We start from the raw sequence: 10,926 nt of genomic DNA on the forward strand, positions 1-10,926 counted from the left end.
AAAACTTGTACAAAACAGATCTCTGTGCGCATTATTAAGGTTGTTAGCACAAAAGTTTAAGTTGCCCACAGTTATCAGGCTAACAAAGACAGACAACCCTTCATGCTATAGGGGAAAAGAATTCAAATTTACACATGACGGTCTGGATCAACAGCACTATCAAATATGGCTAATACATGTACAATAAGACAAAGGCAGATTCTGACTTTCATAAACATGTACAATCAGACATGGTTCAGCATACACTGAAACACTCAAGTTTCCCAATACTTAAAAATTACAAAACAATTATGACCTCTGTGAGCTTTATGTACAAAAGAAAGAGCAGCAAATAAGAAAATGATGATGAATATTTCCCCTTGGAACCTCTACAATACAAATACAAAGCGCCAGGGAGCTCATAAAAGAATGATAAAAACTTTCCTTTTTTTTCTCCACAAAGAACGAGAACAAAAGCCTCGACTTCGGTTTACAAATATTTCATTACAGAATGAGCAATTCAGCAACTCTAAGCACTATTAAATGTATTCCTCATTAGCATGCTACGACAATGGTCTTAATATTAATCACACTTAATAAGCCTAAATCAAAGTGACCCACCACAGTATTCCATGACAGGGTTAGGTGATAAAGCACAATATCTCATTATACTCATAGCCGTTTCTCACTATTGCCAGAACCCATAAAGACAGCAATGGAACACCTATCTGAGAATACAACAAATCACAAAGCGCTAGATTGCAGATAGAAATTTCGGCAAATTTGAGTGTTTGACTTATTGTATTGATCAACTGCCTTAATAATGGCCACTTTGGTCTTACGTTAAGTGTAATTGCTGTTATTAAGCATTTTCTTTTATTTGTAATCTTTTTCTTTTTAACTGAATGAGCACAATGACTTGGGAGTTATTACAAAACGTTATTAGTTAGCACCTGAAACTATATGAGCCACAATTAAGACCAAATAGAAATGAGGCCCCACATTTGACATGTACTATTAAAGTATTTTTTAAATAGTACAAGTCTACGGGCTGCACTAAGCAAGTCTATGACACACCCTACAAACCCACCAACCCTTGCTGACTCATGACATGTGTTGTTTGTTTGCTTAGTAGAGGTTTTACGGCGCTCGCAACTGCATAAAGTCATATGAGCGCCAAGGGGAGGATGTCAACAGAGAAGTCCTTACAGGGAATCGGGCTTACTCTACTCACCTCTTTACCTTCAACAGCACGAAGTCTGCTTAGACTATCAAGGCACCCTGGAAATAGCGGGTCACAAGAGTGTGACAAACATACAAAAGAAGTAGAGGAAAAATGACGATAGCAAGGAAAGAAAAGGCAGCAGTTCCCGGTTGCAGTTCAGGCAGTTATGAGCATGACAATCTACTGTGCATAAGAACTCATTAATGTCCCCCTTTGGGAATGGCCTAAAGACACCTTAGTCAGTAGCACCGCCCGGGGGGGGGGTAGACATGAGTTGGGTGTTGAATATACAGTGACAGCGGGCTTACACAAACTTAAAACTCAGTACATTGTATGGTCACACAGTGAACTCAATGCAGTGTGAGTATGAGTCTAGAGTTTGTATTTGTATACAGGTGGGGAGGGGGGAAGTGTTGGTGAGCAGTATTAAAGAAAAAGTTGGATGGGAACGGGACGCTTATAATTCTGTAAAAATCATTCGCATCAGCCCAACAAAGAATTTACGGGAGTTGCATGGTTTGGTAGTAGGGCCACCACATGTTCATCATCTCTTCTTCCAGCGTCAAGTCTCACTATTGCTGAAATTTTGAAGAGCGTGTCAGTTTTCATTTTATTATTTATTGGAGTGAATGAAGGAAAAACAATGAGAAACAAGCATTGCCTTGTTAATCCCCAGTTTTTGTGATCCAAGTTGATGTGACATATATGGATCCCGTTGTGGCTTCTTATCATAAAACAATGTACATATGCTAACAAATTTCCAATTTACAAAAAAGAGATCATTACAGCGAGAGTCAAATAAAGATCTAAACTAACAAAGTTCACATGTTTTTGGAGGGGGTATTTTCGGTTTACTCAAAACAATGACAAACGATATAGGCTAATATTGTAGCACATTGACGGTTTGCAAAACTGAGTACCCAATAGTCAAAGACCGAAGTTATAAAACTCCCTGGAGAAAGAATTAACTCTATGTGAAATGTGTTAATGTTGAGCTGAAGTTATATGTGAATCAGCCAGCCAAAAAGAGACAATAAAAGAGGCAACCTTGACATGAAGCAGAGGGGGCAGACCACCCTTTGGCACCCACGAACCTCCTGCATGATTATATTATTCATCTGATGAAGGGAAGAGATTCCTCCAATCATTTTCCCACAACCAAAAAGTCTGACAGCGTTGATGAATCAATCAAAATATGTTGGAGATCACTTCGAGGAACATCATGGAAATTGCATAACTCACAATCAAAACAATAGAATCTGATGCCAAAATCAGGAAAATTATGAAAATTGCCTGAGTGACTCCAAGACCAGTTTGTCAGTGATAACACAACCAGTCCACCTGTGACCCACCCAAGACAAAAGATAGAGTGACCAACGAAGGACTTGGGATTTCCCTGAGACAGAACCAAAGTGGTACGAGAAGACAACGACACAATAAATTAGAGAGTACAAAATCTATCGGGCGCTGCTCACACCATGTGCCTATCAACTCTCAGACTGGAGTACACAGCAGATGGAGTCCTGTCATCTGACAACAGCACTTCATGGATCTGATATTATGCCCTCGGCAATGTTGGTCATGTGGGGGAAACACACCTGAAGAAGAAACAAATCAGTAGAGAGGTAATGGACACAACTGATCTTTCTTTCTCTCAGTCTATGTTACGTTTTTTTTTTTTTAAAGTTTCAGTAGAGGTTTTACGTCGCTCGCAACTGCATAAAGTCATATGAGTGCCAGAAGATTAGAGGTGTTACAAAAGAGTAACAAACATAAAAAAGAAGAAGGGGGAGATAAGGACGATAAATGAGTGATAGGAAAGAAAAAGCAAACCACACTAGAGCATCCGCCAACAGCTCACATGCATACATTTGCATTTTTACACGAAGACACATCTTAAGAATAAAGCTAGAATATTTGTACAACAAAGACTAGAGGGCTGGTAATGGTTTTGTTTTATACCCTTTTCAACACAAATTGACAAGCTACAAGGCATTGCCCAAATTTCAGCAACTGTCTGCAATTATTCAACTGATCCAGCAGGATTTACACAAAAATGTTTTAACTCATTCGCTACGCCGAGCCGTGGGGGGCGGCGCGGCTAAAGTGCCGCCAGTACGCTAAGCTGCCCCCGGCGGCTCGACAACCGATCTTCAATTTTAGCTTAGATTCTATTCCAATCCACATATCCATGTTAAAATAAAGGTCATAATATAAAGTTGACTTCTGGGTCAAGCATTTCCACTGAAAATCGGAAATTTAGATTCAGTTTTGAAACCCGATTTCGTAGTTTAATCGACTTTGTTTTATCGCGATGTCAAAATTATAGCCCGGACACCAGTCTTAGTCATTTTACACAACAAAATCTATCATTATTTTGCCCACTAAAGAAATGTAGGACTCTTTTTTATAATATTGATACAATGCACTGTTATTGAGAAATCAATATATTTTTTAGTGTTAGATCTAGGTCTAGATCTAAATTGTCAAAATATTTTTTTCTCCCCAAAATCACTACTTTTTGGTGAAATTACACAAAAAGTGCCCCTCTAGACATGTATAGGTTTATTCCAAATGCAATTATGAATAATTCCATATAAGATAAGAGTGGGCTTTTTTTCTGTTTGTGATCGTTTTTCAAGATTTTTTTTATTTTTTATTTTCAATATCGGATGTTATGATCCAAATGTACAAATATTATGGAATGTACGTAAATAACTGCAAACTTTTCAATATTTTCCAGTTCTATATTCATTTATGGTTATTTTGATGTATCATTTGACTAGGTGCAAACGTATTTTTTGAGTTTCACCAAAGATAATTAATTTTTTATTTTCAAATTTTATCCGCATCCAATCAAAATTTTATTGCGTAATCGCCTCCTACAGGAACCAAAGTTGAAAAATACATAAATAAACATTACAGATGTATTCTACAAACCATACTGAAAATATTGGTATATAATACATTGATATTTATTTGAATTTGTGGCCCCAAAGACCATTTAACTGCCCACTAGTCATCACCTCATTCGCCCTCCGGAAAAAAATTAGTCCACAAGCCAAAAATAATACGTAGCGAACGCGTTAAGTACTTAAGATAGTAAAAACATCCCTGACTTGTCACAGAGCCACGCTGGTAAAAAAAGAGTTTTCGTTACAAGAAAAGAGAAGCACATCAACACAATTATGGTCATTCAGTTCAAATTATAATTAAAAGCGCAACAGTCAATCAAAAAAAAAGAGGGAAAGAAAAGAAGTAAGACCTACCAGTGGTAGCCTCCTTTTTAGTTTTTAGTAAGTGTTTTACCGTACTTGCAACATAATAAGGTCATAAAAGTGCCAAAGATTAGAGGTGTTACAAGAGAATAACAAACAAAAAAAGGAGGAGAGATAAGGATGATAGATGTTTGATAGGAAAGAAGAAACAACCTCCAACCATCTGATAAATTCAATGTGACAGCACAAACAAAGCCTTCAACAGGCAAACAATGCACACAATAATCACTGATGACCAACAAACCTTTCGCTTGTCCAGTTCCTCCTGTGCCCACAGTAACAGCTTAAGCAGATTGGCCAGGCGGGGAGTCGAATCTGTTTCTAAGATGGCTGAATTGACCTCACTGGCAACCTGTCAAGAAGGCAGCAGAACAAAAACAGAATACAGACCAAATATACATTTTTTAAAAATATTTTTTTAGACCTGTTCATGACACAAGGCAAGGTTCCTAAAACACATCAGGGATACAACACCCTCTGGGAATGCAAAATTCAAAGATCACTTTACTCAGCTATTGTTATCAAGAAAACTTTTGCAGTCATTGAAAATCTCTTATCTAGAAACTACGACTCAACCCCCCCCCCCCAACCCAACAGCAAACAAACAAAAAGGGGAAAAATCCTCTTGGTAACTAAATGGGTAAAGAAACAGTAACTGGTCAAATGATGACAGAATAATGAGGTAAAACTACTGCGCCTTTTAAAATAACAATTGAAGGCTACAATGAAAAACAATCAACATCACATTTTCATCTCCAATAAAATTCAAAGTTTATCAGAATGCACTGTTCTTTATCTTTTTTCTATTGTATTCTCTTTTAAGCCAAGACTGACTGTTGTATTGTTTAAACTTTTTAAAGAGTAAACAGCTTACACGATAAAGGAAATAATACTTATGAGTTTGCAACTTTGGTCATTTTTCCATTGTTTTCTGAAACTTTGGCTTTTCCATAAAACTCCCTCACCTTTTGCCGTTGCGAGGGGTGCAGAAGTTCTCCAAATGGAGATGATTCGGGGTCATCAAAGGCCAAAAGGGCAAGCGTTTTCTCCAGTTCGGGCAGTACATTAGGGTTTTCCTCAACACGCTCCGAGAGACGAGTCTGGGCAAAGTCCAGGGCAGACTCCAATTCCTTTGCCTTGATCAACTCTATGAGCTCTTGTTGCTGGTGGGGGAGGGGGGGCACACAAAGACAGAGGGAACTTTGGTAAAAATTGACAGACTAAATAGCATCAACCTTCATCAATTTATGTGTTTGAAAAAAGACAAGCAAATAGACATGATAAAAGTAAAAGTCATCTTGTTTAGTTTAGTTTAGTAGAGTTTTTACGGCAACTGCATTAGGTCATATGAGCGCAAGGGGTGGATGACATCAGAGAAGTCCACACAGGGAATCAGGCTTACTCTGCTCACCTCTCTAGCAACACTTCAACAGCATTAAGTCTGCTTCCACTATCAAGGCACCCCTGAAATAGCGGGTCACAAGAAAGTGACAAACATACACAAAAGAGGTAGAGCATAAATGACGATAGTAAGGATTAGGAAAGAAAAAGCAGCAGTTCCCCGTTTGCAATTCAAGCACAATATGAGTATGACATTGATTAATTAGCCCATTTACAATTTTACTGAGCATAAGAACATGTCTAGCATCTGCGTTTGTTGCCATTTTTTTAATACAAAAGTGGCACAAAAATGGCAAAAGTTGCCATTAATTTTTAAGTTTCAACTCTCTGTGATGATCATATAAAATATTGCAATATGTTGATAGAGGTAACTTAATCTAAAGCACCAGAATTTCTTGCACTCTGTTTTAAATATCCACAAAAATAATAAACCAATAAGGGCGTGTGTCCATCACACACAAGGGGCCTGCCAGTGTCAGTATTCGGTTTTGATGGTGACAAACTCTAACAAAACATTTATATTTTTAAAAAGGAAGGAATAACATAAAATTAAATGACATTACGCTAAATAAACACAAAAAATAAGAAAAACAGATCAGAACAATAACAAGAAAAAAATTAACAGACCAACAAATTAAAACACAAAAAAGAGGGAAGAATAAAAGAGAAACAGTAATATAAATACTATGTAATGTACTTAATAATATACTCTTCACATGAAAATAACAAATCAACGTGGTGTCAACAAGTGAGAAATAAACAAAGTGAAGCGGAAGCAAAAATAAACCTTCTTTCTGAAAGTAAAGAATTTCCATTTATTTTTTTTTTTTTGACGATTCTTATTCCCCAGGGGTTTTTTTCGATTTTTTATTCCCCGACGGTGTTTTTTTTTTTAAAGTGAAAAATTTGCTGCCGCGATTATAAAATGGTAAAAATCACGGCCGCAATTCGTGGGTCGCGGTAAATGCAGATGCTACACATGTTAATATCCCCCCTAAAGACACCTCAGTCAGTAGCAACGCCCCGGGGGGAAAAAGTCATCTTTTAGTTTTAGTTTAGTTAAAGTAGAGGTTTTACAGCGCTCGCAACTATATAAGGTCATATGAGCGCCAGAAGATTAGAGCTGTTACAAGAGAGTAATAAATATAAAAAGAAGAAGGGGAGATAAGGATAATAGATGTTTGATAATAAAGAAGAAGCACACCACACCAGAGCACCCGCCAACCACCCACTAAAAAAAGTCATCATGTTCCAGGAAAAAGCAAGACTGACAATAATAGATACATGACAAAAGGGGGAAGGTTAAGAAGTATGACCTAGTGAAGGCACCTTCCAACAGCCCACATGTTATGATTGATGAAAAGTACAGAACACTGACACATGACATTACTCTTGCAGTTAGGCAAAGACTGGTGAAATTCAAAGAAACGGCTAAACATGCAATAACTAGTGCCACTGGACGGACCCATGGTATGAGAAAACCATGACTGAAGCTGTTCAAGATTACAACGACTGGTTAACAGATCAACTCTGTTCACACACACAAATCCCTCATGGACTCTTAAATTCTGAAGCTTATAAGAAAAAAGACTTGAGGGCAAGAGATTAAAAACCTCCCTGAGAAAGACCGGACTAAAAGCAAAACCTTTGAAAGACGTTTTTGACAACTTCTCTCATCCAGACATAGTTCATTAAAAGCAGAGAGGGAAGCATCAATTATAACAGAAACACAATTCATCAATGAAAATTGGCTCCATGAATGAAATCTTCCCTAACAGAAAATGTTAAAAACCAAGTGAGAAATTTTACAACTGTTTGAGTACAGGTTAAATATACATGCTGTGGGATTTTTTCATTTCTGTCAGGACACCTCAGACTATTTTTCATACTCGACTACTTTGAGCCCAATACGAGAGAGACAAGTTTTTTTTAAAACCCAGATTATCCCCAATAACAGGTTTAACTTACTTGCAGCCTGAAATAAAGATATCTGTCGCTGTCCAAAAGTTCGGGATACAGGGAGTTGATGAGGGAAATGGCTTCCATCACACGACCCTCCAAGATGGCTTCCCTGATGCGTATCCGATCATCGAGAGTGTCCAAGTTCACAGTTGGGGAGATCCCGGACTCTGCACTGAACTTTTCTGCTGCCTCTTTGAAACCCTCTGTTGAAATAAAACAAGACAAAGTATTGTTGGTGAAACAATAACAGAGATCTGTTTCTGGTCTTCAAATGCAGGCTGGTATTTCTTTCCTTTTTTAAAAAATTCACAAATTGAAGAACAGTTTATAAAAAGAATTGTGGTAACTAGCAATCCAAAGGTTGCTGGATTTGTGTTCAATCCAGTGTCTTGCTGAAGAAGGGATATTTCCAAGTTGAACAAAACATATGAAAAAAGGGGGAAAAAGTGTTTTATGGTAAAAACAGAACAATAATTATTGATGAAAGGAGCAGCCTTCGCACTGGAAGGAGAGAAGGAATAGGAGAAATGTCTCTCTACATTTAGCATGTACAACTACAACACTCACCTGTGACCAAATAGTTCATGATCAATTTGTTCATGTCCGCTCTGCCAACATGTTGTGTACCTAGCTCAGCCATCCAGGCGTCCTTAGCATCCTTCACTAGTCGGTCCTCCCCTCTGTCCCCGCTGCTGCCAGAACTCATATTGCCAACTGCTGGCTGGAGGGGACAAATTAAATGTGCTTTCTGCTTGTCTGAGGGGAATAAAAGAGAAATCAACATTTAATACAGTAATTTACCATTAATTTTAATTAATTATTAACTTAAGATTATTTCTCAATCATTAAATTTTCTGCCAACAACATAGATCTAGAGAAATCTAGATCTAGACTTAGATCTAGATTCTAGTCTAGATTCTAGATCTAGACTCTAGATCTATTTCAATTCAATGTAAAATAGCTCATTACTCGAAAGAGGCAAATTATAACTGAAGTATAAAAGGAAGGCTGAATGAATCAGTTCATCATAGACTAATTTTTATATATTCATATAATCATAATATATTCGACATCATGTTATAGATTCTAGATCTATATAAAATCTAATATCTAGAATCTAGTCATGTCATCTTGGCTAATTCTCATTGTCATAATTCGGACACTTTGGCTTTGGCATGCCTTTGGGCTTTGGGAGTGGAGACTTCCACCTTCCCAGTCCCAGGTATTATATATAATCTACATCTGTGGTAGTTTCCTACGAATTACATGCAAATGGACAGCATACTTACATTTTAAAAGTTACCAGATCTAGATCTATATCTTTCTTACTCACTGATCTCGGTAAACACAGCAGGTAAGTAACTGTGAAACTGTGAACCAGAGACTGAGCACCGATCAGTCTGCTGAATAACAGTAACAGTGAATAGCAGTATAGCAGTGAAAGAAACTGAATACTGAATTGAAGGGGAGATCTTAGAAAAATAGAAAATGAAAATAATTGTTTCCTCGAGAAAAGAGTTCCGAACGAGGATGATAGGCTTGGCGTACTTGCCAGATTTTTACGAGGATGAAGTTTTAAAACTGTGTTCTGGTATTCTTACAAGCTTTCGGAGTAAAAAAAATACATGACATAGATCTAGGCCTAATTATGTATTACAGTGTGTTTTTGTAATTAAACATTCTGTACCCTCTCTTTGTCAGGGTCGGGATTTGAGAGAGAGAGAGAGAGCGAAAGAAAGAGGGAGAGAGAGAGAGAGAGAGAGAGAGAGAGAGAGAGAGAGAGAGAGAGAGAGAGAGAGAGAGAGAGAGAGAGAGAGAGGGGGGGGGGAGGGGGGGGGGACACAACGCTTTCACAGAATTCTACACTAAGTGTAGAATTCTGTGAACGCATTCTAAATTATGTAATTCGCAGCCTTAAACGGGGTGCCCACTACGGCTGGGATCGGCCCGATCGCCCGACTCGATCGGCTCAAAAACAAACGTGTTTGTTTTCAGTTTCAGGCGATCGAGTCGGGCGATCGGGCCGATCGGCCGATCCCGTCCGAAGTGGGCACCCCGTATTAGAAATCATTAGGGCGGATTGCATAATGTCATACTTTTTTAGCAGGAGTATGATAAGGCCTCTCCGTAGAGTTTTATCTCCTTTTGCTAAACTTGTCCTGTCCAGTCTAGAAGAAAACCTAATGAAGAGAACGCTTGTGAACATTGAAACAGACTCAATCCTTGTGACGTAGATTGAGGCAGCTTATCTTTATAACGTATTGAAACCTCGATTTTCTCCACTGGGCATCACGTCCCAGAGCCAACTCATCATCATCATCCAGTGCCAGATCGGCGGCAGACATCGGCGATCATGGTTCTCCATTCATTCCTTAGCTCGGCTGCGTTTCCCTGATCTTTCCCCGTCACCCATTTGTTCAGGTTTCCTGGGTAGGTAGCTCTGGGCCTGCTATCAGCAAAATTAACTAGGTCTTTACATTGCGTTTTGCAGATGACCTTCTGGTACACTAACTCAAGAAAACCATAAACGAAGCTGCTGAATCCGTAAAGAATGGGTCAATATTATAGGTTCGAATCATAAAATTATGGTGGTATGGAAATCAATGGAAACCACAGGGGATGCCTAAGGTCTTATAATTAGGTTCTCACTAAACAGCTGGTCTGTATTGAAGTTGACGGTTCTGGGCACGCCCGGTGCAACTGTCTGCCACTTTCTGCGAAAACAAACTGAGTACCTCAGGATTATCTTGAACAAAACGTGTTTTTCATAATTTAAAAAAAAGGCAAGGAAGGGTCTGGATAAGTTTCCTAAAAGTAGTCTCTCGATTATAGGCTATTCGCATCTAAGATGCCTGTCAAAAACTAAGGAGAATGTGGCTAATGAATAAACATTTTAATATGGATCCGAAGAAACTTCACAATGTACAGTGTCGTAAAACCATTCAGCTACAACTCGTTGCAGGATCTAGTCCCTCATGAAGATCAATGTATTTGTTTCCAGCAGGTCATATTAGAGAATAATGCCTATATCCCTTTTTTGAAAAATCAAATCTGAATTCAACCATTTTTATGAGCTCTTCA

The 10,926-nt window shown here is 38.2% G+C and overlaps 1 protein-coding gene across 2 annotated transcripts; it reads right to left on the reverse strand.

The window, feature by feature from the left end:
* Positions 1-1,599: 1,599 nt before the first annotated feature.
* On the reverse strand, positions 1,600-9,376 carry LOC101858403 (glucose-induced degradation protein 8 homolog). 2 transcript variants are annotated; one of them, XM_005096645.3, is made up of 6 exons: positions 9,179-9,376; positions 8,413-8,601; positions 7,852-8,048; positions 5,448-5,645; positions 4,727-4,834; positions 1,600-2,802 (listed from the first exon to the last, which is right to left on the reverse strand). In XM_005096645.3, exons 2-6 carry the CDS (start codon positions 8,549-8,551, stop codon positions 2,749-2,751), a joined length of 696 nt encoding a protein of 231 aa, XP_005096702.1. In that variant the 5' UTR covers positions 8,552-8,601; positions 9,179-9,376; the 3' UTR covers positions 1,600-2,748. The 2 variants fall into 2 exon arrangements, with proteins under 2 accessions (XP_005096702.1, XP_005096701.1); XM_005096644.3 differs by having other exon boundaries at positions 9,135-9,327.
* Between the last annotated feature and the right edge of the window lie 1,550 nt (positions 9,377-10,926).

The sequence above is a fragment of the Aplysia californica genome, unplaced genomic scaffold (assembly GCF_000002075.1).
Source record: "Aplysia californica isolate F4 #8 unplaced genomic scaffold, AplCal3.0 scaffold00134, whole genome shotgun sequence".
Classification (NCBI taxonomy): Eukaryota; Metazoa; Mollusca; class Gastropoda; order Aplysiida; family Aplysiidae; genus Aplysia; species Aplysia californica.

Bases quoted from the DNA above. Each gene is read 5' to 3' on its own strand.
- LOC101858403 (XM_005096645.3), bottom strand. From the start codon at position 8,551: ATGAGTTCTGGCAGCAGCGGGGACAGAGGGGAGGACCGACTAGTGAAG. The intron at 8,049-8,412 runs GTGAGTGTTGTA...TTATTTCAACAG, and splicing joins CATGAACTATTTGGTCACAG to AGGGTTTCAAAGAGGCAGCA. The intron at 2,803-4,726 runs GTTTGTTGGTCA...TTTCTTCTTCAG, and splicing joins AGGAACTGGACAAGCGAAAG to GTGTGTTTCCCCCACATGAC.